Here is a 27,767-nt window from a genome sequence, read left to right as displayed (position 1 = left end):
ATAATGGTAAAACCAATTTTCTAAGCTAAAACCACCCAATTTTCTTATAAAAGTTTAAAATTAAGTAAAATGCTAGAATCTAAGCAAACTGGAGGTCCAGGCGAGTAATTTGCGTCAACAAGTTACATTATGTTTAAAATCAGAAATGATTTGAATTAATTGGATATGATTTAAAAAACAAATTTAATGTTTTTGGAACCATTATTAGATGGGCCATTTGGTTAAGTTAAATGATTAATTTATATTAATTCAATCAATTCTCACGAAATCCAAAATTTTGCAAAACAAGAGCAATGAAATTCATATCAAATCATTTCCTATTTATTAACATTCCAAATACAAGATTTGATTAGCAAATAAAATTATATCTTAATTTTAAGATTCCAAACAGAAAAATTGTCTTGCTATATGCATGCAATCAACAAGACAATAAGAACACGAGCACCCACACAAATTTCAATTTCAGAAAAGATTTTTCTTTCTTTCTAATATTACCATCAGGGAGGGTGCACGAATACCTCAGAAACAAGAACACTACATGAAAAAACCAAACCCTGAATTCAATTAAGAAAAAAGTGATCACTTAATAATACAACCTATGCAGAAGGTCTCTCTATAATAGAGATGGCCAGTGAAATCTTCATGTACTTGAGTTGAGTTTGGCACGGCGTTCTTCATATGATGCTGGATTCAATTCAATAAGAATAAGAAGTCAGTCAGTAAAATAATGGACCAGGAAATATATTCTGTGAAAATTATTTGGTGTGGAGATTAGAAGAAAACAATGCATTCACATTCCACTTATAACATGCATTTAAGTATTTTTACACAAGCTTTAAAATATTGCAGGGGAAAGAACTCACGCTCAGTTGGTCGTGAGATAAGAAGGATATGGGAAGCTTTCTTCTTGGATCCTCGAATAGGCACCAAACTTTGATCTGGAAAAGGAACAGTTATCAGCATAATAGATCAGTGTAAACAAAAGTAAGCAGGGTGATTGTAAAGTAATTCAGCAAGCTGTTAGCAGCACCATGTGATAGAGGCACACAATTAAGAAGAGCTTCATGAAAGATTGCAGCTTGAAGCTGGTAAGTTTGGCATTCATTCGCCAAGTGTGCACGCAGCGCTTCTCTTGAATCTAGAAATGCAATCAATCAAATAAATTCAAGTTATCAAACTTTTGTATGTACAGTGTCCTAATAGGCAAGCAAAGAAGAAATTGAAAATTGGATGCAACCAAAGTTTATGGCTTTGATATGCTAACCAACCAGTACTGGATTTCAAGAAAGGAATCCAACAAAGTAGTCAGTCACCATAATTTAAGTCTTAAAAATCAGAAATACCTGATGAACACATAAACTTAATATCTTCAAATTCACAGGACTGAAGAACCAATGGAACCTCTGAAGCCATAGTGTACTGGGGTTTCCTTGGGATCCTATTAGTATCCAGTAGCATATCAATCACCTACAAATTTAAACATTAAACTTATTAGTTTAAACGATAGAATATGAAATCCATATGTAGAGATGAATTGTCCTAGGATTTAATATTACAATGTGATGCTAATATAAAAAACTAAAAAAGAGAATAAATATAAGAGACAATGTGACACCCTCATAAGCAAGAAGGCAATACAATTCCTTAACAAACATCTAAAAAAGTCAGTACCATCTGGTAATGTGGCATTTGCTAAAGCATAGAAACAGAGACAGGAAAGCAAGATGGAAATACTTTCAACGGAAAAGGTCTCTCCCCATGGTTGTTTGTGCAAATGTTTCAAGTGTTTGACATGTTATTGCAGCCATTTAAGAGGACTAACAAAAACTTCAATTCAGACATCAAGATGACAAAAACCAATTATGTTCTACAATGCAGAACTTTTATTATAACAGTGACATTCTCTATATTGCATCAAAGAGAGAACACAGCCATTTGGTGGGTGTTGCCTCTATTAGGCCCACAAAACTCCTATTATTCAACTTAAATAATCTTTACACCAGATCCTTTTTTAATAAAATTGGTTTCGGGAAGTAAACTTGGCAAACATGCCATATAGATACATGCAATCTTCACAGTTTGCAAGACCAATTCTCTAGTGCACTCTTAAAGCCTAAAGGACCAACGAGGCAATAACTAAACAAATTTTCAAAATGATTTATATATGAGGGTGCTAGGTACCCACATTTGGAGATTCAAGATCTTTGCCAACCATGAATAGAACAGAAACCATGCAGCGAATCTGATGCCAAAGAAAAGCACTGCCTCTGATTTTAATCACCCAAAGTTGGTTACCATCAAACCTGCAGGTAAATGGGAAAAAATGTTCAGATTTCAGGCCCAAAAACTTGCAAACGACAAATTGCAGGTTCTTGTCAGGCAAATTTTTTTTTTTTTTTTTTTTGATAACATTAAGGGGCGAAACCCCAAACAAAAACTAACTAACAACCAGAAACAAAAAATAACTATCCAGGGTCTATATCCCTACAAGAGGAGATTCCCTGAAGATCGTGATCAAATAACTGAGCAAGGTGAAATGGCATAACTCTATGACTCCAGAATCCAGTATCTTTGTGAAGAGCAGACTTGGCTAACCAATCAGCACAGGAATTAGCTTCTCTTGGAATATGAGAAAGCGTTACCTCCCAATCCTGACCGATGAGTGCTTGTATCTTAGCCACTATACGAGGCTGACAAGCTGCATTGCTATCAGCAAGCAAAGAGAATACTTCAGAAGCATCTCCTTCTAGTTCCACCTTCTTAAATCCCAGTTGCCAAACCAATACAGGTTCAGCTGTTTAGTCAGGCAAAATTTTTAACAGACAAAGTCATTACAACTCTGAATTCTGAAATGAAACAGGTAATATTCATCCTAACCTATTGATTTTTTTTTTTACTCAAACTACTAACCTTATTTTTTCTTTTAGCTATTCTGTCCATAGAAATTGTGTACGGTTTTTTCCCCTTTTAACTTCTGTCAGTTGTTTTATCTGTTTTCCACACGTTTTTTTTTTCTACTGGTGGAATATCTCATTGCTGACCAGAAGCATTAAAAAAGATAATCCTAAACTTTCATACAGGCCGAATCATCCATTTGTCAGCTACAAACAATGGAAACTGGGTTCAGGCCATTATTTGGCACCTTTGCTTCCCATAAGGATGAAGTAGAATAAGAAATCATAGACTCAAGTATTCTCAAACACATAATCACCAAGTATCATGCCCCAGGGCATATACAGAAGCACACACAAACAAAAAAAAGTGTTAGGATAATTTTCCACCAATCCTAACCCACATCAGTACACAATATCTTGATATTGTGATAAGCTACAGCACACCAATAGGGGTGCACATTTGCTACATCCAGTTTACATAAATTTTCAAGTGTTGGTTTCCTACATATTTCTTGCCAGCAAACATGAACTCACAGAAAAACATGCATAAGGGTAAGAAAAATTGTCTACCAATCTTAACCTCACATCTGTAGGAGAAATCTCAAACAATGTGATGTGCCGCCTGTAGTTGTGCACATTTGCTGCATCCATTTTACAGAAGTTTCTAAAGTCATGTTCTCCTACAAATTTCTTTCCGGCACTCTCCATGGCCTAATGGGACACAAACCAGTTAGAAGTGTTTGCCATTCACATGCCTATCAAATCTTTGATATGATTGGAGACAGAGAGGAGAAAAAGAAAGACAAATCAACATTCAAGAATTTATGGAAACTGCAAAGGAAAATGGTTTACCTACCAGGATATTCAAATTTTCTTTCCAAAAGAAATATTTATATTCCCTGCTTAAACAGCTGAACCTGTATTGACAAAGCAAACGAGGAACATGATAACAAAATAGAATAATTTAAGATATCAAGCTTAACTAATTAATAGTAATTTCTTTTATTGCAAGATCTCTGCAATATGAAGGTTAGTAAATACTAATAACAGTTCAGCTTGCATCACAACCCTACCTCAAAATTCAATTAACCATTTAATTGGACCCTTCACCTAGAATAGCATGGTTTAGCTTACTATATCAAACCCACTTCCTATCAACTTAAGCTATTGAGATGACTGAATTGATATCTAGTAGAAGTATTAATTCTAGTCTATAATATCCTTCAATGTTTCTGCTCTGTTTCATAATCCACTTGCCCATGAAAGGAAGAGCTAGAATGTGCCGAGCTCCTTATACATTTATCTGGCCCTTTCAAAATCAACTTATGCTTTCAGAAAAATTGCTTATCAAAACAACAGTCTTGTCAACAGGCTAAAAAATTCAAACCCTAAAAAAAAATATTAAAAATAAAAGGAAATAAAAAATTCTAACTTTCTCTAATGTTATAGTTTTGAAGCACTCAAAGGACTTTCAGTTGTAACTATACTGGGTTATATATTAACCATCACCTGGAATAGCAAAACTAAACGTTGGCTATCCTTATTGTAAGACTACATGTCATATTGAGATCCCTCTTGCAAACCAGATCAGTCTGCAAATAAAGATATTTACATATTTGAGCATATATATATATTCTGCTTAAGTTGCTTCAAATTTATGAAGGAAACAAAATCTAGCAGGGACCCATTGCAGCCAAAAATTATTTGTTAATTAACTACACCCGTGTTCAGTGTTGCTCATTGCTATCACTATTCTCTTATAATTTGATCATCATATTAGAAAGCAAAGTTTTAAAGACTGCATACAAACCTTGCATGGAAATCGAGAGGAACAGAACACCAGCCCAAAATTCGAATGTCATCTGGGAGGACTCGATTTAGCACCCTCACATAATCAATTTCCCCTTCTACGAAAAAAATGATTGGTTTTATGAAAAGAGGAACATAGATCTGTATAATTTTCCGAACAGATTCAAATGATATAAAGGATATATGAAACAGTAAAAATCATGACTTTGATGATTACAAAACTGCCAAAAACTATCACAAATTTGTATTTACATTTATAATTTGCTAAAACTATACGACACCTCCATCATTTTTGCATCAGCAATATACAATTCAACGGGCATGAATCTGAACAATAAATACCCTACAACCTGCTTAGGCCCCAAACCTATAGCAAAAATCTACCTAACAAGTAATCCTCTTGATATCTACTTTAGGCACAAGATATATTAATACTAGTATTATACAGTTGAATATCTTCAGTTACCTTAAATAAAGGTTGGCAGTAAATTAGCTAACCCAAAAAGAATTATTATTTATCACTTTGGAACCATATTTACAGCTTCCAAACATTAAGTTTTAACTTTTATCTCTACCTCAAGCCCTGGTGTTTTAGACTGAAACAAATATGACGTCAATTTCATACTTAAAACTATTGGGCCTAATATCCATTGCTCAGCGGTGGTCAGTATCGCATAACTGTCAATAATAGTACCATAAAATGGAAAATGTGAAAGCTCCAACATGTCAAATAATAATAGTAAGATAATGGATTTTCAATCATAGCTCTCTGCAATCCAGATGACAATGGATTTGTACAAAACCACAGCCCTTTTACCATTATTCAAATTAAAATTCAAGTCTTCAAACCTAAAAAAATATTACGAGAAATAAAGATCTGAATATCATGAGAAACTCAAATTTCATTACTTTACTGAATTTACCCACTTCCCCCAGGGAATAAAAAAGATTTTATTATCTAAGCTGAATTTTGGAAACCATGTTAGAATTATAATTTCAGAGAAAGGACTTCCCTAATTATATAGTAGCATTAAGAAAATGTAGTCGGTCATTTTTTAGATCATATTTTGCACAAATGTTACCGAGAACTTTAATCTTTCATAGAGGACAGAAGAAGAGAAAGGGGGAAATAAAATTGATACATAAATACAACAACACAACACAATGTCATTCATATCAAAATATTAATACCACAACTAATATTGTATTCAGATTTATATTGTTTGGTCCCATGCCCAGAACTTCAATTTAAGTTCTAAAGTTATTATATAAATTTTTGGGGGAAAATTATGAAATAAATTATTTAATGGTAATATCAGATTCACCAGTACATGTCTATTTTGTAACTCATTTCATTTATTTAATGCGACTCACTTTCTTTTTTTGATACAATGGTGGCACTGAGTTTTAAACCTATAACCCCATGCAAACTACCCAAGCTCCTCACCATAACCCACTCCTAGTGGCTTAATCCGGCTCACTTTATCATGCATAAGTGTGCAAACATGGAAACCAATACCAGCGTGTATATGACAAGAAAAAACCAGGATATGGCAAAAGAATAAGTCAATCAAAAACAAAATATATGATGAAAATCAGAAGAAACAAAGAAAAAGCTTAATCTCATTTATTTTCAAAAGATTGTTCTGCTAACCGTGTTGCTCTTCTAAAACAATTTTTCCAGAACTTCCATTATTTGCTCTAGATATCTTGAGGTTTGATCTCAGGAAAAGAGCTATCACCTGCTTCAAAATGTTTCCATCATCAAAACCAATTAAATATTGAATTAACAGATTACATGATGCTCCGTAGTGGAAACTAAAATTAGAAATTTGATGCTGATATATAACTGATACAACACCTCTCCTAAGCGTAAAGTGTATCATAGGCAGCATTTCAGGGAATTACTATCCCTCAACTTCCATCATGCTGAGTCAGCTGCTGACTCATTAGTGAGGACTGAGGGGAAGTTTGTTATGGAAAACGGTTAGAGCAAGGGATTGAAAGGGGGGAAGCAAGGAAGAGGAGAATCATCTTGGGAATTTGGGACTTGGGCTCTTGGGAGAGATTAGAAGCTCTCAAACTCTTCTGAATCTATCTTCATCTTGTTCATTTTCTGATTCAGTATTTTGTTAATTCAGTCCTCTTGTAATCTTTCATATTCATTGTAACTCTCTGGATTGTTTATGAGTTGTTTCTGATTGAAATACGAATTCCAATTGCTGTTGTTTCCTTTAATATTGGAGTTTTGGATTTGGTTCCTAACAATAACATACCTGCCTCATACAATTAATTAACTTTCCAAACTTTATGTCCATTAACAAAGATTCCAAACAATATAAATTAGAGTAAACACCCTTTTTAGTCCCTGACAATATCTACGAAGTCCTTTTCAGTCCCTGGCAATAAAAAAGGACCAAATTGGTCCCTGAAGTTACAAAAAAAGGGCCATGTTAGTCCTTATGTCAACTTCCAAATATGTAGGGTGACCCTTTTCTTGTACTTTCAGGGACCAATTTGGTCCTTTTTTATTGTCAGGGACTGAAAAAGACTCCGTAGATATTGCCAGGGACTAAAAAGGGTGTTTACTCTATAAATTATTAAGGATTGCATGATGAATTTTCATTGTTTTATTTAGATGAATGAAGATTCTATTAGAAAGAGCAAAGGAGTACAGGGACAGAACAGGGAAATACATATCTTCCAAACTAGAACTACAATGAAAAGATATAAAACACAAAAAAAAAATATGTTAAAACAGAACAGCTTTCTAGTCCCTCTGTATATCTGCCAAAGGGATTCTTCCCTACAAGAAACCATGTATGAGCTCCTTAAAGATCCGTGTATATCGTTCCATTAGCATATAAAGCACACAGCCACCAAACTTTTTGCTCCTTTTTCTGACCAAAGCCTGAACTAAATGAAAAGAAAAGGCTTCAAGTTTTGATGGGTAATACCCAAGATTCACCAAACAAGCCAAACAGCCTACAAGTGTATCTGGCATCTAGACAGCACAGGCATAAGTATGTTTCCATTTCAAACCTACAGTAACACATCACACGCATATGTGTAGATATAAAGCCATGTTTGGTCTATGCAGCTGCAACATATCAATAGCAATTTAGTATTAATTTTAATCCTAACGAGAACTTCTGTCCAGATGAAAGACTTAACCTTAGAAGGAACTGAACAGAGGCTTTCCAAAGGGGCTTTTCTAAGGAGATTTCTCATGGTTTGGGGATTAAGTTAGAAATTCGAAGAAGGATCTAAATGAACAATGGTCTTCTCAAAATGTAAAGAGTCTCAATGTTAATTGTAAATATATTAAACTGCTTAGAAATTTCCTCCCCAGTCCTCTTTATCTCCAATGAGGAACTCTGCAAAAGTACCTCATCTTATCTTGCAATACATTTGCCATAGGTCTTCAGCAGCACAATGATTGTTGACTTAATACAAAAATGGAAAAGATTAATTTGTCCTATCAGCTTTTTTAATCATGTCATGCATGTATTGGTCATTGCTAATAGAAAGCATCCTCTCTCTTTTCTTTCTCCCTCCTTTCTGCATCAACTTACCTGTCCAACAGAGGAAACCCCTTTGTCTGTTCTCCCACATCTCGAATACTGTGACCCCTTCTTATCACCAACTAATAGCCTTGTTTTCTCAAGAGCTTTAAAAATTTCAGACTGCAAGAAAAATGATAGATGATAAACAAAACAGAGGCATTCATATGCAATTCTATGCAATGATTTTGCAACACTTTATGCACAGTGAACAAACATAATACTTCATTCAGCATGAGTAATAATTTGTGATGAGTATGGAAAATTCTGCAGTACTCATGACCAATTTATGCAGATTTTGAGAATTACTGGCATGTTTGTCTTTGAAAAAAACAAACCTCAACTGTTGGTTCCATTTGTGCTTCTGAAGCAAAACCGTAGAACCTGTATTTAGCATATAGTCAGAAGACCTTAATTATCACACGGAATTATATACTTCTAATTCAATAATTAACAAAAGAATAAATAAACAAAACAGTGAAATGATACGAAGGAAAAAAATCAAGAAACATCTAATTCAATTAAAGGAAAAACTAATTGATCATGGGAACTTCACATTATTAAGGATCTATCAAATGTCATCCCCAACGCAAGCTCTGAAGATACATAAATACTTATTAAAATAGAAATCTATAATTGAAAGATTGTAGCATGATCTTGAAATATCAAAATTCTATCATGTTTTATTGAGTGCGTTAAAGAAAATAAATTATGCAAAATATTCAAATCTGTCTTTTCAGTATAGAGTCTAGACCAGCACCTCAGCAGAAATTGTTAAGGCAGAAAACAACTACAAAAGCCTTTTACCACTAGGTGTGGAAATATATAGGCTGGGGTGCAAGGCTTCAACTCTCGACCTCAGGATAACTGAGAAGCTATGAGACAAATTGCAAAGTCAGACAACAAAGCCAGATAAAATAGAGATAGTATATACCTTTTTCCAAAGTACATGACTTTTAAAGCTACATATCTCTTGCTATGATGACTCATGAACCTCGTGTCATAGCCTGTATCACGATGTAGAAGCTAATTTAAATATGCCAATCTGTTTTGCTTAACTGATATCTCTCACAAGATTAAAAAATAAATTATGTTCCTTTGTCTTTTAAATTTCATTAGAAGCTACAATATGTGAAAGAGGGAAAACCATGTACACTGAACAGAGGACCCCGAAAAAAAAAAAAAGGGCCAGATGGAGCTGAAAAACAGAAACAAAGTAAGCATGTAAATCAAGAAATCACTGAAATCAAAAAGTCCATCAAACACAACATGGACTTTCAATTGAAGAAAAGAAAGTGAAGCTTATAATATCAATTTTTATATGATTTTGAAAATAAAGTTTAGAGAAGAGAGAGAATTGTTGTGCCATCATGTGTTTAAAAGAAAAATAGTATTTTCTCTTAACGCCCTCATCACAGGTGCCACTACTAATCCTCTAAAAAAACATTGAGAAAAAGAAACCTGGCATTTTCTCTATCTTCTCTTCTGATTTCTTGTTGCCTTCTTTTGATTTTGTGTCTTTCTCATCAGGGCCATGTAGTTTCTTCTCCATCTGCATCACAAATTTACACAAATTTCTTTGAAGAATGCAGTTGAGACCTTTTTTTTTCCCTTCCTCTTTCTTTTTCTTTGGTTAATTTTTCCTGGCAGAAAACTATCACTGTGCTCCAACAGCCCAGGAGATAAAACAGAGCAAAAAATGCTAAAAACTATGAAACAATTTACAAGCTAACCTCGTGACACTGGCAATCAGCAAGTTGAGCTAATAGCTTTTCATTATCAGCTTCTAATTCCTGATTGTATGAATCACAAATCAGTAGGGAAAACCACATCGAAAGCAGTAAACTGGATTAGGCCCAGATAAAACCCTAAACACAATAGCAGCAAAACCTTGAGCACAATTCATTAAATTGCGGACTAGAATGTCAGGTTTAAACAACAAACACTAATAAAGTCATGAGTAACACTAACACATTTAATCACATCTACTTTCACTCTTGCTTTTAAGGGGGCATTTGACATGCTGGCATTTTCACGCCAGTATACTCCATATCTTACATACCTACATTGGTATCATATTAAAAGAAGAAAAATATAGGATGCTTGAGAAACAACAGACCTCTACATTATTCAGTATCCCATGTATAATTTTTGAAGATTTATAATTGTCACACCAAATATGGGAATCTGGAACTCTCACACATCCAAGACGCAAACCACCTAAACCTTACAAACGAATGTAACAAGGTCTATCAATGAAGTGAAAAGTGCGTGAAAAGCAACCCATAGTTATTGTTCATCTCACAATTCAACCTGAACTCCAATTGGGTCCAAAAGAAACTACATAAAAAAGGGTTATGTTTATCTCTTACATGAGATAAACAACTTTTCTACCCATACAAAAAGGTATACCACTCTTTTTTTTCTCTGGTCTTACCTTCTACAGCATAAGGTAACTTTTTTTCTAAACATAAGGAAAATATTTCCCCATAAAAAATCCATCTTTTCTTCATTGATTTTTCTTTTCAAGGTGATTTCAGTTTCCCGAAACAAAAAATGCAAAAGGGTATATATACTTCCAGAAACGCGGACTCAATAGCAGAAGCCTAAAGTCATTCCACTGAGAAAGGCATGTAAATTTGCCTGAAAATTTATTTTTCCCCATATTTTCTCAGAGAAGAAATTGAAATTGGAATTGGAATCGACGTTGAAAGAAAATACCTTGACCCTGGCTTGCAAGCTAGCTATGAGGTCGACACCGGTCAGTTGCGTCGCCATGCTCAAGACACAAACACTCTATTAAAGTGTGCTTGTAACAGCTTTGGTGCAACTTTTGAACCTCAAATTGTAATGAAATGGAAAACAACCACTGCTTGTTTGGTTTTGTTCTCAAATTTTATAAATCCAAACACAAACGAAGCATAGGATCTTCCCCAAGCAGCCGTCTAGTTAGTAGTCACGACTAGCGGTGTAAACAGGCGAGACCAGCCTACGGCCTACATTGAGCCCGACCCAGACTCAGCTTTTCAGAAAAGTAGAGTAGGCTTAGGCTTATAAAAAAGTTTTTTTAACAAATAGGTCATAGGCCAATTTTGTCAAGCCCGGCCTACAGCCTTGTAGGCTGACCTATTTAATTTATTAAAATAAAATAATATTTATTTTATGTGGCAAAGACGCAAAGTACCAAATACTAATATCTCTTACTTTTTGTGCTATTTTATTTTATGAAAGGAAAACTTGTCTAATGTCTCCAAATTTTACATGCTGTTGCAGCTTAATACCATGGAGCAATGAGTACCTTGTTGGATTATAATGTTACTGATGATGATCTTTCAATAATACTCTTCTTTCCCTTGTCTTGATGGTGGTTTAAAGATTTTTAGATGAATAATATTCTCTTATAGACTTTATTTCAGCATCCAGTAATTGTATTTTTCTTATTTTTCTCGTTTCTTTGACTCTATTCCTCTATGATATACATTCTAGAGCTGGGGTATTATGTTGACTCTTTCTTATTTGTCATTTTTTTCTTATGAGAAGTATTAGTGCATGCATGAACGAAACTTTCTTTACTCTATATTATTATTATTTTTGCTTAGTATCTACAGTGAGAGGCCTATAAGGCCTGTAGGCCATGTCAGGCTTTCTTATTTTTAAAAATGGGCCGGGCTTGGCCTACAAATAAAGCCTTTAATAGGCCAGTAAGCCAGATAGGCTGAATTTTTATTGATGTAGGCTTGGGCCAGGAAGGTCAAAGCCCGACCCAGCCCAGCGCATTTACACCCTAGTCACAACCAAAACTTTCGCCGTATATATAAAGGAAAAACATTTTATGACAATTAATTTTCATGTTTTGACTCTTATTATTTGCGTATAAAGTTTGTTTTTTTTTTAAAATATGGACTCATCATTAATTGAGAAAATCAAACCCCGTATAAAGAGAAAGGATATTTTATCTCATCTAACATGTAAAAGCATGAGATAAATTGTCTCACTCAATATCAAAAACAATATTTGGTGAATTATGTTTGACAATCCTTTCAGAAAATTGCATTAATTTTAAATTACAATAATTTCAAAGATTTTAACAACGGAGGTATAATTTCATCAATTTTTTTTAAAAAAAAAAACAATGGAATTTCTCTAGGGTGTAGTGTTTTTGCTGGATATCTCTTATAGCCAACGAGAATTTATCACACTCAAACTAGATGTGGCTTGGATTCAACTCTCTATTTTTCACTCTTTAACAAGCGAGGTAAAATTCTCAAAATACTCTTCGTTGTTTTGGGAAATACTTTTCCCATCTTATAATAACTAATCCTATAACAAATTAGGAATAACTTGTAATTTAGTCTCTACATTTAATTACGAAATTACTATTAATATAGGGCTTACATTCTTTCACAGTTATATAAAAAATCATAACCATATAAAAATAGATCAATAATGATAAAGAAAGAGAAAAAAAAAATATTAGAATTGGTAATGACAAAATTATAACCATTAATTCATCTTTGTATGATTATGATTTTTTCACGTGACTATGTCATTTTTTTTAACATGAGAGAATCTATTTCCATTAATATATAACATAAAAGGGAAATACAAGTCTGTCGTTGTAGGAGACTTGCTTTCTCATGCAACAGAAACAATAAATATGAGACTCACTATTTTTATTTTTTATTTTTTAAAAAAAAAATAGACGAGATTTTTGATAAATGTACAGGAGATATGCTTTTCTCCGTTTGACATAAAATAAAAATTAATGGCTTAATGCATACTTATAAATCCCTCTTAACTAGGATAAAAAGAATAACGATTATACTTTACATGAAAACTTAAATAGATTAAGTTGTGCGTGTGAATTTTGTAGCCATTTATTCATTAAAACCTCAAACAACTTGGAGTCATTCTCCCTTAATGCCTACGCAAGTTCTGAGCTTCATCGAAACATGCTTGCTTGGTGGGTTTCATTGTTTGTTGCATTGAAGTAGGCATGCCCGATTGTGGATGCGTAGAACTAGCAGTTTACACAGTATAATTCTTGCATCAAGTTCTTATCTTAGATGATAATTTCTTATCGCAAAGGGAGAATTAAGAAAAAAAAATAGATAAACAAAAGATCCCCATTGTCATGAAAGAGATGTTGAAATGAAAGCAATAGATAATATGTATTGATATTATATTTCAGTTCATATGTAATGCAGTAATGCTTAAATTTTGAAAGATTCTTAGATACACCATATGTAAGAACAATCTCTTACAAGTCACAATATATCATTCAACATGTGTCACATCATCTATTTCATCCATGGGAGCCATCATTTTCCACAACTTAACCATCCCATTAATTCTTTTGACAACTTCAAAACACCAACCTTAGTTAACAATGAAAACTTGAATGAGATATTTAAAACAAGAGACAATATTTGCCCCCATAACTGATGTGACACAAATTGAATGGTGTGATGTTATGCAATTACACTGATGCATCTAAGAATTTCTCTTTAATTCTTGTCATCATCAGTCCTAGGAAATTTCTGTTGTCCTTTCTGTAATTATTGATCCTATTTGCTTTTCCTCCACATGCCAAATTAAACATCAATAACCAAGACTGAATTAATCATCAAGCTCACAGAAAATGAACCTGGAGGGGGAATATGGTGGCCGGAAAATCTTTATTTGTTAGGAAGAATATCAACAGCAATACTTATTAATGATTCTCTATTTAAATTGTTCCCTAATTAACAGCTTCTGTGCTTGTAGTTATGATCGGAATGAAGTAATACTAGCTATATTATAAGATTCCCAATGCAAGCTTCGACAAAACACAAATCTTTTTTCCACTATAATCAGATATGCTTTTGAGCATAGAAAACAATATTGAAAAAGCGAAATAGTATACATATAGACATGAACATTGATGATGATACAACATGAAAACCTATCTCAAAGGCATCAACCCCGTCCATATTCACCAACCATGCCTTTTCAGAAAATCTTTGGTTCCCTTCCTCATGCGGGTGAAAACAATAACTACACAAGCCAAGATCAATGGAGGGAAGTTTACACCCGAAATGTCTAATTTCTTGATCCATTCTGGAGAATCCTTAGAAACTAGCATTATCATAATAGCTATCAGTACTACACCAACCAAGATCCTGGTCACTGGTTTAAGTAATGAGTCCTGCAAAAGGAAATTTTTTGAGCAAATGAAAATATTACATGAACTAGTTCTTTTTAATTAGGCATACACATCTCGCGTATCATAAATATTTAGAAATACAATAATGTTCATACTGGTATTCTTAGATTTTTTTTATAATAACTATTGTGGGCTGCAATCAATTATATTCTTTTTTTTTCTTTTTTAGGTACTTTAACATTTTTTTTTAAAAAAAAAGAAAAGAAAGAAAGTGCAACAGTTTCTAAATATTGGGAAATCAAAAAACAAGAAAACAGACCTTGGGTTCGCCATCGATGTAAAGAACGGCACCGTTCCGGTAAGTCAAAATGGATCTTCCGTTTGTGGGGTTGAAGCGGATGGGGACGCAGCGACCAGATTGAGGGTTGAAAGCGAAGATTGATTTGAGAGCGTGTTTGTTGAGAATGTCCCGAACCTCCAACTGGTTTTGCTCCCAACCATCGAGCCTCGACTTGAACACCGCTATGGGACCCCGACCCTGCCGGAACAGGTGAATCTCCACCTCCCGAACCTTCCTCCCAACGTCTACTTCCTCCATGCTCTTACTTTCTTCTTTTTTTGGTGGATTTTTCTTCTTTCTTCTTTGGCGTGGGCTAAAGGCGTTTAGAAAAATAATTTTTAAAATCTTCAAAATAAAAAATTTAAAAATTCTATTTGATAATTGTTTTGTAAATTTTTTTAATTTTTTTTTTTAATTTTTAGAATTAAATTTAGGGAATATATCTGAATTATTTTTATTTTGTATTATGACTTTTAACTTTCAAAATATAAAAAAGATATATTTTATTAACTATTTTACAAAATAGTTTGAAGAAAAAAAATTCCAATATAATCAAACATATAATTTATTTCTTGTTTTTGTTTTCTTTAATTTGACATGCTTGCGAGAAATAAAAAAACCTTTGAATATGTTCCTATTAAGTTAAAGTTTATATTATGCATTTTTGCTATTGGTTTCATGTGCTTAATGATAAGTGTTTTTATAATTAATAGGGACTTAATTGAAAATTTAACTAAATTATGTATAAATATTTGGTAAAACTTTTAATAGCCTAAGATATGTCTAGTGGTCACCCATAAGGAGATGACTGAAACTAATGTGTTTAATATATCTCTATTAAGACGATGGTTATAATGATAATTTTATTTTATTTTTACAAACTTTTAGGCTTTGTTTGCGAGATTGGAAGGGAAGGGAAGGGAAGGGAAGGATGTGGATCCAAGGGCTAGGGAAGGAAATTGAAGGGTCTTCTCTTCCCTTGTTGGGAGTTAAAAAAATGGTAAGGGAGAAAAATAGAGGGTTAATGAGATATTTTTACTATTTTATCTCATTTATAAAATAAATATAATTATTATATTTTACAAATTAAATTAAAGTTAAAATTTTTAACAAAATTATTTATGTACTTTTCACAATATTAAAAAACATCATATTTTCGATGAAATTTTTACGTTGGAAACAATAAAAATTTTGTCACAGAATTATTTTTTCGTCAGAATACTTTTCGTCGAAAAGCTACGAAATTTTTTCTCCGATAAAATTTTTCACAAAAATAAATTTTCTATCAAATTTTTTGACAAAATTTAGTTTTCGTCAAAAGTTTTGACGAAAATGATTTCTTCCATCAAATGTTTTAAACAAAAAAAGAATTTCTCCAAAAATTTTGATGGAATGTTTTTCGTTCAAAATTTCGATGGAAATGTGTTCTGACAAAAATTTTGACAAAAATTATTTTGTCAAAAATTTTAAGGGAAATGTTTCATTCGAAACTTTCGACGGAATTTAGATTTTGTAAAGAATTTTGACAGAATATTTTATTCGTCTAAATTTTTTATCAAAATATTTTCGTCAAAATTTTTTACGAAAATATTTTCTGTCAAAATTTTTTGACAGACTGTTGAAAATTTTGATGGAAATGTGTTTTATCAAAAAATTGGACCCATATATTTTGCGTCAAAAATTTTTGATAGAAATTTCTTTTGTCAAAAAGTTTAACGAAAATGTTTCTGTCGAAAACTTTCGACAAAATTTAAATCTGTAAAGAATTTTGATGAAATATTTTTCGTCAAAAAATTTCGAAGAAAATGTGTTTTGTTAAAAATTTGATGGAAATATTTTTCGTCAATTTTTTTGATAAATATATTTTTTGTGAAATATTTTGACGAAATTTAGTTTCCATAAAGAATTTTGACAAAAAAAATTTCCGTCAAAATTTTTTACAGAAATGTTTTTAGTCACAAATTTTGATGGAAATATTTTTCGTCGAAATTTTTTTAGGAAATTTTTGATGGAAATGTGTTCCGTAAAAAATGCTGACGTAATTGTTTTACGTCGAAACTTTTCGATGGAAATGTGTTTCGTCAAAATTTTGAATGAAAATATTTTCATTGAAAGTTTTAACGGAATTTAGATTCTAACAATAATTTTGATTGAATTTTTTTCCGTAAAAAATTTATGTCAGTGATTATGGCAAAATCTGGTTTCGTCTCTAATTTTGTCTTTAATTTTGACAGAAATTTTTTTGACGTATATGATTTTTCTCAAAAAATTTATCACTATTTTTGACGAAATATTTTTCGTCGATGAATTCTGTCGGTATTTGAGACTTTTCTAATAATGTCACATTTAAAAATGATTCACATTTATGTAGTTTTCACATTTTAATGCTAAGGGTAGATAAATAATTTTTAATATTTTTTTCCCTAAATCCCCCAAATTTGGGGAACTTTAATTTTAAGAAGAAGAAGGGTTTAGTAAAAATCCCAATTCCTTCCCCTCCTTTTTTTAAACTCATAAATAAAGGAAGAACTTTCTAAAACTCTCTCTTTCCCTCCTAAAATCAACTCCCAAACAAAGCCTTCAGAGTTTGTTTTTTCTAAAGTTACTTTAGATAATTTTATCTATTGTTCACCAAAACGACGTCGTTTTAGGACAAAAATCATGGTGTTTTTATAATTTTAATTTATTTAAGGATTATAATAGTCTTTATCATTCTAATTTTTTAATTCCAAAACGACGTCGTTTCGATGAACAAAGTTATCTAAAGTCACATTAGATACTTTTTTTCCAAATTTTAAACTTAGTATGATTTCATTCAAGAATATCTGAATAAGACATAATATAATTTATAAGAGTTTATAAATAAATTTTTTATAAATATAGCATTTTCCTCAATTAATTCACAAACATACTAGAATCTTTTTAAAAGAAAGTGAAGATTTTATTTATTTGAGAGCTATATAAAACCGATACCAACACGGGATACGAGACATGACATGACATTCTGACACGTTAATTTTAAAAAATATTAGATTTTGTCACGTTAGGACACGTTTTGATATTAAATAATATTTTTAATTTATATAGTATATATTATATTTAATATTCAATAATTTAACAAAAAAAAGCTAAATTTATAATACCTATCAATTTTGCAAAGAAACATAAGATATCTCAAATATTTATATTAAACTTAATAAAATGATAATCATAATCTAACAATTAGAATTAAAAACACAATGCAACGTAACCTTTGAATTTTTGTAGAGTCTTTGTTTTGTTGGAGTGTCAGACAATAGTTTGAGAGGACTTGATTAAAAATTCATTTAAAAATAATATTATAAAGGAAAAAGTATGTGTCATTTTAAAGGACGTAAAGTTGTGTCATTTTAAGTGAGAGAAAAAGATAGATAAAAAAGGAGAGAAAGTGAACAAAAATATATAATGTTATGGGTCTCAACTCTTTATAATAGTGAAATGACACAAATTATATCATTTAAAAAGACAAATATTTTTTCCTATTATAAATTGGGGAATGATATACTTATCACCTAAAAAGTTTACAACCTCTACAATTAACTTAATTATCGTTGATTTCCGTCCATCTAACAGTTATAATTTATTGGAAATTGTTAAGCCGCATTTATTAATTAATTATTATTTTCAATAAATTATAACAATTTTATTGACAAAAATAAACGGTGATTGAATTAATTGTAAAGGTGATAAATTTTTTTCTTATAAATTATCCCTTACTTACGTCTCACTCATTTAGTTATGAACAGTCGTTATCATTTGTTTTCCTTGTTTGCAAATTGCAACGTGGTTCTCTGTCATCCCCATGTTTTTTTCCCCGCGCGCCATTCTCTTCTTCTTCTTCTCTGACTACAATTGCTATACTTTGTGTGTTTGTGCCGTCTCTGACTTCCTTTGACACTGAAAATGGCGAAGATTTCATCGGCAATTGGTTTGAGAACTCTCTTCACTGTTTTGGGAGCTCTCATGGTTGCCACCCTTCTTTACACTCTCTTCACCGATGGTTTTCCATTTCGCAAAGACCTTCTCACACCGTAATCTCTCTCTCTCTCTCTCTCTCAATCGTGTCCAATATACATCATGAAAACATGTCTTCATGGGAATTATTTACTCTGTTTTCTTTGTTCATTGTTTGTTTGTTTTATTAATACAATAGAACGATCACAGTATTATACTATTTTCTATTTTTTTATTTGACCAATTTCTCTCTTTATGGAATTAACCAATGTTTTCTCTCCCACTTTTATTTGACTCAGGTGGATGGCTGCAACTTTGATTGATTTCTATATCAACGTTGTAGTTTTGGGTGTAAGTCAACTACCTTTTTTTTTTTTTTTTTTTTATCTTCTCTTCTTTAGTATTTTAGATAGACTTAGATTGACAACACACGACACTTTTTTTTTTTTAAATCAATTGAAAATCATTTTTTCTTTTCAATGATGAATCAATTCATTCTTAAGTGATGACAGAATATAAAAAGATATTTAGTGACGCAATCATACAAAAATCAGCTTGGAAGCAATTAATTTTGTTCAAAAGATGTACAGAAAGGGGCATGATTAAGGATAAACTTTTGCAAACAAAAGTTCTTAATATTCTTATTTAAAATATGTAATGCAGGATTGAGTCACTAGACTTATCTTGTTGTGCGGTATCTTGGATTGAGAAATAAAGTTGACAATTTCATGTCTTGTTTGAATTGTACTATAATTTGGAATTTTAATTGTATTACTTCCTCTCAGTGGTTGGTGTTGTTTTCTACTGGAAACTTATCACTTGTGCTATGTGCCCTCATAAATCTTTATGGGAACATAAGTCCAGTTGAGGAGACCCATATTTCCTAGTTATTTTTGCGATATAACCGCATCACTATTTCTTCTATAGAGAACCCACTTGCAATTTTTCAAAGTTATAATCATATTTCCTTTAAAACATGACTAATGGTTAGCGGAACATTGTTTAATTGATAATATGTCAAATTCTCTTCTCGAGTGAAGTTTCATCATTTCTGACATATATTTGTCTATCACATCAGATCTGGGTTGCTTACAAGGAATCAAACTGGATCATCTCAATTCTGTGGATAATTTTGCTTGTTTGCCTTGGAAGGTATCATTTTCTGTTAGGAGTTGATGTTATTTTAATTGAATAGTAATGTTTGCAATATTACTTAACTGAGCAAGTATTAATATAAAGCCTATATAATCTATGAGAATAAACTTCTTAGCAAGATGAACGATACTTCTTTCTATGATATTTTACCAAATTATATTACCTTGTTCTGCGACAATTGCCACATAAAATAAAAATCCAACCAAATGTTATGCTTTCTTATTTTTAGTTTAAATATAGCTCTCAATGCTACATAAATGTGCATGGCACAGTACAAGTGCATATCAAATGTCATGATTTCTTTTTTTTAATATAAAATACAGTCACTTTCAGTGCTATATAAATGTGCATGGCACTGTCCAAGTGGATACTGGGATCTGATAATGCTATATACTTCATCTTTGAAATGAATTTATATAATGCATCATACTTTTTTTGTGATTTGTATAAAAAAAAATTAGTTAAATCTTGGTTATTTGTGTGTGTTATACTGAAAGAAAGTCACATCACATGGTTGTTATTTTCATATTTCTTAATTAAATTGGTTTGTGATAAGAGAAGAAGTGAATTATGTACTTTTGTCTGTCTGGTAATAATATAGCTCCAAATAGATCCAGAGTTTCTTTTCTGTTTTCCTGTTATTTGTTGCACCTGTGGTGAAGGTGGCAACGATACTCTGATTTCATATTATTATCAAAATGCAAAAGTTCCTATGTTTAAAACTCAAGTTGATTATGAGTTTATGGGTTGTTTATTATATTGTTTATGGGCATTTAAAGGATTCTCGGAAGTGCTAATTTATTTTCACCATTTTTTTTGTTATTTTTAATTGTTTCAGCATTACTACATGTGCCTATATTGTTTTGCAATTTCTGAAGCTGTCATCTCAAGAATCTTCACAGGATCCTATGTACTATGTTCTGTTGCGGCATCCAAACAAGTATGTCTACAGAAGCACGACTATAGAGTCGAGCTTTCTCTACATTTGTCATTCTTTTCTTAAATTTTATCAATTTTCTTGTTTCATGGTTAATGGTGTCACTTCAATTGCCAACTAGCTTATGCTTCAACATCTTCTCTTTTATTAGTTATTATGGAGAATTCACTTGCCATTGATTCTGAATATATTGATTTTCTTCCTTTTATTCAGTAAGAGGATGATTAGATTTTATAAGTTTGATTAATAGTTTGAGAAGTCTTCTTCATATCCAAGAAGCAAATAAATGATGATACAGGGTCTTACAACCATGGGTGCACTATGATGTTTGAAGGAATTTTTTTTTTTTTTTTTTATGATTTGTGAAATCTATGAATTTTAAGGCATAACTTGATGTTTTTCTTTTCTCCTTGGTAAATTTTATGATATGTTTATCCATGTTGCGTATACTGTTCCTGTTATGTTGAATAGTTCCATACATATATATATGAAGAAAAGGTGTTGGATGGTATTTAGAGAATCCAATTTCATGATCTAGTTTGCTGTATGATTTTAGAGGAAGGTTATACGTAAACATTTTTTTTTTACAACCTCTTACAACCATATCTTAACACCGTTGATTTTCGCCAATCAACGGTTATCATTTATTGTGAATTAATAAGTTTAATTTGCAAAAATCATAACCGTTGATTGGCGGAAATCAACGGTATTAAGATATGGTTGTAAGAGGTTGTAAAAAAAAAGGTTGTAAGTATAACCTTCCTCATGATTTTATATATAATCTCGACTTTCGTCATCGGTTCTGTTTACCCTGATAAGTCTTTTTACATAGGAGCGGCACAGAACCAAAAAGAAAGCATTCTTTTGTTGTGACTCTAAGAATCCTTTTTGGCATTTTGGGTGTTGTCATGCTCGGGACTTTGGTGTACACTCTTGTCACTGATGGTTCTCCTTTCCGTACAGAGCTTTTAACTCCGTAAGTTCCTCATATTTGTTAATGTTATCGTTATTCTTGATCTCACTATCCTTGTTGTCATCGTAAGGATGATTGAACTCTTCTGATATAAGCATGAGTTACATGAATGGATCATACATGAAATTCTTCTTGTGAGAAGGAGCATTCCTCTCCCATAACAGTACTTAACTTTGCTTTTCTTGTTCAGCTGGGAAAAGATACATAACCTCATTATCACTCGCATTCCATGTTCTTTGTGTCATCTTCTAAATATAGTTGACTGAATTTATCTATTTTTGACACATCTATGCTTTTTTACTTCTTTTTTTTTGGGAGGGTGGGGAACTTTGCCATTCATTGTGATTGACTGGCATCACTTTAGATAAAGTACTTCATTATGCACCATGAACCTTCTTAGGCCTTAGAAAAATCATTGTTTGAAGAAGAAGCTAGGACAAATTTGCAGAGTGTGTGGATGAATGCTGGCAATTGTTTTACTTTGGTGCCAAATGGACAACAGTAAGTAAATGCATTTGAAATCTTTGGATTCTATGAGCTTTTGTAGTCATCTCTACTCTTTTTTGGAAAGCTAGAACCTGACTTGCTCCCAGTAGAATCCAAATACAGATAATTAAGCCTAAAAATACTTGCTCCTTTATAATAATAAACAAAAAGAAGTACTTGTACCACATTGATTATTAAAGTTGTGAAGTACAAGGTATTTTTTATCTTCACTTTCCTAAATTAAATATTCACCAAAGTTTTCCTAAATATTCAAGTATATGTTTACAACTTTGCATGGTTATGTGACTAAATTTTCTTCTAAGTTTCTGCACCCTGTCATTTATCTTTTAAGCAAATATAAAAAGTCCGAAATTTTTGCAGGTGGTTGGCAGCAACACTAGTTGACTTCTACATCAATGTTGTGGCCCTAGCAGTATGTCTATATTTTTTCATCCTAGCAGTCCTAAATTATACAAAATCTAAATTTATGTCATTAACTTGGAGAATTGATGTTGAAGGAGGCATGTAAAATTGTTTGCTTTTGTCCAAAAAATAGATGTTAGACCCTTCTATTTAAAGAAACAATTATGAATAGGGCTTTCAATGATATGCTTTGAATCACTTTTTTTTAATATAACTTCGAAAATTTTATGCGCAGAATTTTATTGGTGAGTAGTAGATAGTTGGCCATCTTGTTCTATACTGAAATAACATGTCACTCTTTTAGCATTCTGGTTGGTTATAAGCATTGATGTTTCAAGGAAGTATATTCTCAAGTTTTATAACTCAAACAAATATCGTTCTAGAGAATTAGTCTCAAGGGAAACTTATGGGAGTTACATTCTCCAAGTTGTCATATTTAAGTTGCTTGCATTTCATTCTTGCAGAGTATATATTTTCTGTTAGCTTTAAAGAAAGGCTGAGAGCATATGATTCTTACTATAAAGTTCTGTCCACTGTAGCTGTGGCCTATAGTAGTCACTTGTATAGCAGCAACACCTTCCATATATTCTCCGATCCATGATGATTGTGAATAGGGAGTGAAGCCCTGACGAATATTTAGGTCATTCCTGTTGAGATATTCAAGTGTGATGAGTCCCAAATTGGTTAGTAATGGGCTAAGTGAAAAGTATATAAGTGGAAAGACCCATAAACTCAATGCCTTAAGGTTTTGGGTTGAGACGTGGTGTCGGATCCACTTGCTACGGTTTGGAGTAGCTTAGCTCATTGGTGGTGGTCCCCCGCTACGGGCTTCCCCCTGGACCCGCCTGACTCTGGTATCAGAGCCGGGTTGTGCTCGAGCTAGCCTAGTGATTGGCTAGGAGGCAGATTGAGTACTTGGGCTCTGGGGTACTCGGTTGAGGGAGAGCATATCAATGTTGGGTTTCACACTTGAGGGGGAGATTGTTAAGATATTCAAGTGTGATGAGTCTCATATTGGTTGGTAATGGGTTAAGTGAAGAGTATATAAGTGGAAGGACCCATGAATCTAATGCCTTAAGGTTTTGGGTTGAGATGTGGTGTCGGACCCACTTGCTACGGCTGATGTAGCTGAGCCTATTGGTGGTGGTCCCTCGCCACGGGCTTTCCCTGAACCCGCCTGACAATTCCATAGATTGAGAATCTTTATCATTTTCAACCAAAGAGATGCATTGCTATGTTAGACTTCTGTTTCATTGATAACGCACAGCTTCTAACAAAAATGTGCTTAACGGATGTCTGAATGAGGTCCACCTTCCTGCTTGGGTCACCATTCTGAATTGGACTGATTGTATGAGTTTTAACAGAATAGACAAGGATTGAAATCCTACATCAGATGTTTCCTTAAAGGAACCTGTGATTCTGCCTAGCCAGGGATGCCAACAAGGGAACTCACAAAAATCTTCCTACCTAAACTAAACTTTTTACCTGTTTAAATTGGTTTAAGAATTTATTTGGATATTCCTATCCTGTCCCAGCTTATATAACAGGATATGTTAAAAAAAGTAGGAAATAAATAATTTTCCTCTAACATAAATTTGACAAAATAAAATCCAGATTTTAAAAGAACTAAGGTTGTGTAGTGTACGGGTTTAGGGCAGAGACTATGATGGTGGATTACGAGGTTGTCTAGTTGGTGACTTTTTCACTGAAATGCCATGTAAGCCTCATGAACTCTTCAATTAAGCGGAATGCAAAGCTGGTAAATGTAGATAAGAGTACATTAATCATGTAATGGCTTTAGTTTACCCAGAGAAGCCAAGCATCTATAACAGTATAAGACTTCCAAGTGCATAATCTGGAGTCATAGCAGAAAGATTTTAGTAATTTAAGGCATAGTAGTATTTCATTGTCAATAGTTCTGGAAATGATCTATTTGATTACTGACCACTAAACGAGCTTTATTAGATAATCAAAGTCAAAATATTTGTGCACAAAAGGTTAAGATCAATACTCTATAAGAATGTTAAAAGTTTAAATTCAGTGCACTTGTTCTTGTCTCAATGTAAGTATCCTAACTATTTGCAAAATATCAGGTCTGGGTCGCTTACAAAGAATCTAGTTGGATTTGTGCAGTCTTATGGATAATTCTATTGATATCTTTTGGCAGGTGAGTTCTCACAATTTCAATTTTGCTTATTGGTTGGTTATTAAAACTAGTTATCATTTGAAAATGCCTTTATCATGAATTTAAACTATTTTTATTATCAAGTTTTGGTCTGTCTTGAGAAAATAATGTATGGTTTATATATTGTCATATAAATGTCATTATACCTTGTATTAGTACTTATTATTGGGATATTCTAGAAGATGCATAAAAGAAGAAAAGGTCGATTTATATTTATCTGTTTAGATGCATGTTACTTATGTATATATCATTTTAATCATTTGCCCTAGCATAAGCTGCGTGCTTCACTAGGTTCTAACAATTCCAACATCTTATTTTTGGTGGGTGACTGTAATTTACTTTTCCAAATTTTCAGCATTACTACTTGCGTGTACATTGTGTGGCAGCTGTTCCAGATATCTTGTCAAGATCCTGCTTACCTTGTTTTAGTGCATCAGGGTGACAGGCAAGTATATAGGACTTGTTTATTTTGATTTTTGAACGTTTATATTTGGGACTGAAAAAGGTATAAAGTAACATTTTTTGGGCTGGCAGAATCTTTTAAGTAGTGCTCTGTCTTACTGAGACTGTTATAAGGTTTAACGGATAACGGAATAATGAAAATCGTCCAACCTTTAGTTGTAGTGTACTTACCTCTCTGCCTTACTGTTTATAGTTTACTTAGAAACTTATAATTATTTATGATAGGGCAGAAAACAAATATAAGGGGCTTTCTGTTGAGGCAACATAACAACGATGTTCATGAACAAAAGGCATGTAAAAATCATGTGGTATGTTCTTGCAAAGTTATGAGTGGATTGCCTTTAAAGCTTAACATCTGGCATTTATTTCCATTGATAATTACCCAAAAAAAGGAATCAAGTAACCCTGAACAGATATTGTGACACCAGAAGACAGAAAATGAACATTGTAGTCTGGAAATTGTCTCTGCAAACACTAGTAGCGGCTGGACGATGTCGTTCTCCAAGAAATAAATTAAACGCAGTTATATCCTCAGTAATTGTTGACTTTACTTCATTGGTGTTATTATATGCCCAATTAGTTACCCTCTATAACTGTATTTTATTATAAAGTTTAAACGTCTGAATAAGAGAGTATGTTAGTACCACTTGCATGTTTAACCATATCTTGAATTTTGTGGTGCTTCCTATCTGGCTATCTGCATTTTATCATAAAGTTATTCAGATTGTAATTGTACACACTTCTGCGTACTAGATGAAATAATCTTTATTCAGATAATTTATACAGGTTAAAAGGTCAAATCTTAACATATTTTTTAGTCTGATATTAATCGTGATAATTAAAAGTCTTGACATGACAGCCACTTTACATTGGGGTAACAAGGTAAGCCAATAACAGCTAAAATTCTAAGATTAGGTACCTATATTATAACATTTCTAAAATTCGTTATCTCCACTCTGAATCATTTTTTTTGTAACTGCACAAGATAGTTTTGTAAGTTGTTAATTTTTCTGTTATTACATTTTAGTTTTGCAATTTTGGCTTAGATTAAATCACCAAAATGGTTGTTAAAAGAATAAAATTAATTCCATAATGTCTCTAAGATAAAATCCGGTCAAGTTAGTTTCACTGTCAAGTCTGTTCCATTTTAGTTGACGGATGTGAAAATGTAATATGTTAACTGTCCATTTAGCAAGCTATCAATGCTCATATGACATGTTTTTCATGTAGGCACAAAATTCGTCCCCAAAGGATTTAGATGCTGCCATATTATCTTTTAATTTCCTCCATTTTCTCTTTTTCTTTATCTTCCTCGTCCTTAAATCTCATCCTCGTTTTTCCTTTGTCAATTCAATATTTCTCCCACAATTAGATTCTAACCTTCAAATTTCCCGGGATTATAAAGTTAATTCCTTTCATGAATATACGAATATACAAAAAAATATTTTAGTTTTAACTATATAATAAAAGGGGAAAGATATTGTAACAATCAAGTTGCGTTACTACCATGTTATTACCAATCAATCTCATCGTTAGAGCGATTATGTTGATCCAACGGTTATATTTATTTTTATCTTTGTATGGTTACGATTCCTCATATTTAAAGTGAAAACATTAAATATGAAAAATCATAACCATACAAAGGTGAAAATAAATATTGAAGATGACATGATTTCAGAAATGAGAATCTAACTGGGGGAGAGATTATGTTAATCATTTATTAATATTTTTGTAGATTGATATCAATTAATCTTAATTGGTATGAATTAAAATTAGCACTAATTATATGTATAAGACAACTAAATTAACGAGGATATTATTTCCTTATTTTATGATCTATTGAATATAAATAGGGATTAATAATTTACCTTTTATATGGTATAATATATACAACTGTTTATTATTCTCTTAATAGTTAATACTCAAACTCCTAGTAATTTCAAGACACTCATACAACACGAGGTATATGTCCATTGGCACTTTAATATGCACTAAATCAATCAAATCATCAAAACACTAAGGCTGTGTTTGGCATGTGTTATTTTTTAGTTTTTATTTTCTTTAAAAGTAGAAGTTTGGCCAAATATATTTAGTTTTTTTTTTATAATAAAAAAAAGTTAAAAGTTAAGAGCATGTTTGATACGAGGGGTGTAAATAGGCTGGACTAGGCTAAGCTTTGTCTTAAATAAGTCAGGCCTGTGTAAAAAATATTGGGTCTAACCTGGCCTGTTAGCTTGTGTAGGCCATAATTTATAAATCTGACTTGACCTATATTTAAAAAATAAAAGTCTTTGCCTAAGCTTGTTAGTCCGTTTAAACTTATTAAACATTCAACAATTAAAAGAATAACTAAACTAATATTACTTTATTATTCAAAATTATTAAAATAATAATTTATTTAT

The 27,767-nt window shown here is 32.2% G+C and overlaps 3 protein-coding genes across 5 annotated transcripts; 1 reads left to right on the top strand and 2 right to left on the bottom strand.

The window, feature by feature from the left end:
- Positions 1-472: 472 nt before the first annotated feature.
- LOC133291022 (uncharacterized) lies at positions 473-11,271 on the bottom strand. Its single transcript, XM_061489195.1, has 15 exons — positions 10,988-11,271; positions 10,000-10,059; positions 9,728-9,818; positions 9,201-9,273; positions 8,605-8,650; positions 8,279-8,389; positions 6,358-6,445; positions 4,705-4,801; positions 3,751-3,811; positions 3,475-3,605; positions 2,186-2,303; positions 1,344-1,467; positions 1,031-1,138; positions 864-938; positions 473-684 (listed from the first exon to the last, which is right to left on the bottom strand). The coding sequence occupies exons 1-15, from the start codon at positions 11,042-11,044 to the stop codon at positions 641-643; spliced, it is 1,284 nt and encodes a 427-aa protein (XP_061345179.1). The 5' UTR covers positions 11,045-11,271; the 3' UTR covers positions 473-640.
- Positions 11,272-14,115: 2,844 nt separating this feature from the next.
- On the bottom strand, positions 14,116-15,037 carry LOC133291043 (uncharacterized). The gene is made up of 2 exons (XM_061489223.1): positions 14,731-15,037; positions 14,116-14,453 (listed from the first exon to the last, which is right to left on the bottom strand). Exons 1-2 carry the CDS (start codon positions 15,007-15,009, stop codon positions 14,241-14,243), a joined length of 492 nt encoding a protein of 163 aa, XP_061345207.1. The 5' UTR covers positions 15,010-15,037; the 3' UTR covers positions 14,116-14,240.
- A 3,517-nt stretch (positions 15,038-18,554) lies between these two features.
- Positions 18,555-26,076, top strand: LOC133291004 (uncharacterized). 3 transcript variants are annotated; one of them, XM_061489169.1, is made up of 10 exons: positions 18,555-18,821; positions 19,044-19,095; positions 19,823-19,896; positions 20,738-20,839; positions 21,669-21,812; positions 22,677-22,728; positions 24,812-24,885; positions 25,259-25,348; positions 25,591-25,673; positions 25,794-26,076. In XM_061489169.1, exons 1-9 carry the CDS (start codon positions 18,694-18,696, stop codon positions 25,631-25,633), a joined length of 759 nt encoding a protein of 252 aa, XP_061345153.1. In that variant the 5' UTR covers positions 18,555-18,693; the 3' UTR covers positions 25,634-25,673; positions 25,794-26,076. The 3 variants fall into 3 exon arrangements, with proteins under 3 accessions (XP_061345153.1, XP_061345154.1, XP_061345152.1); XM_061489170.1 differs by having other exon boundaries at positions 25,596-26,075; XM_061489168.1 differs by having other exon boundaries at positions 18,556-18,821; positions 25,591-26,074.
- The last annotated feature ends 1,691 nt before the right edge of the window (positions 26,077-27,767 follow it).

Source organism: Gastrolobium bilobum, unplaced genomic scaffold (assembly GCF_033153095.1).
Source record: "Gastrolobium bilobum isolate Gb01-03AN ecotype WA unplaced genomic scaffold, APGP_CSIRO_Gbil_v1 utg8260, whole genome shotgun sequence".
Taxonomy (NCBI): domain Eukaryota; kingdom Viridiplantae; phylum Streptophyta; class Magnoliopsida; order Fabales; family Fabaceae; genus Gastrolobium; species Gastrolobium bilobum.
The sequence above is the reverse complement of the archived record's forward strand: the minus strand, read 5'-3'. Positions and strand labels throughout refer to the sequence as shown.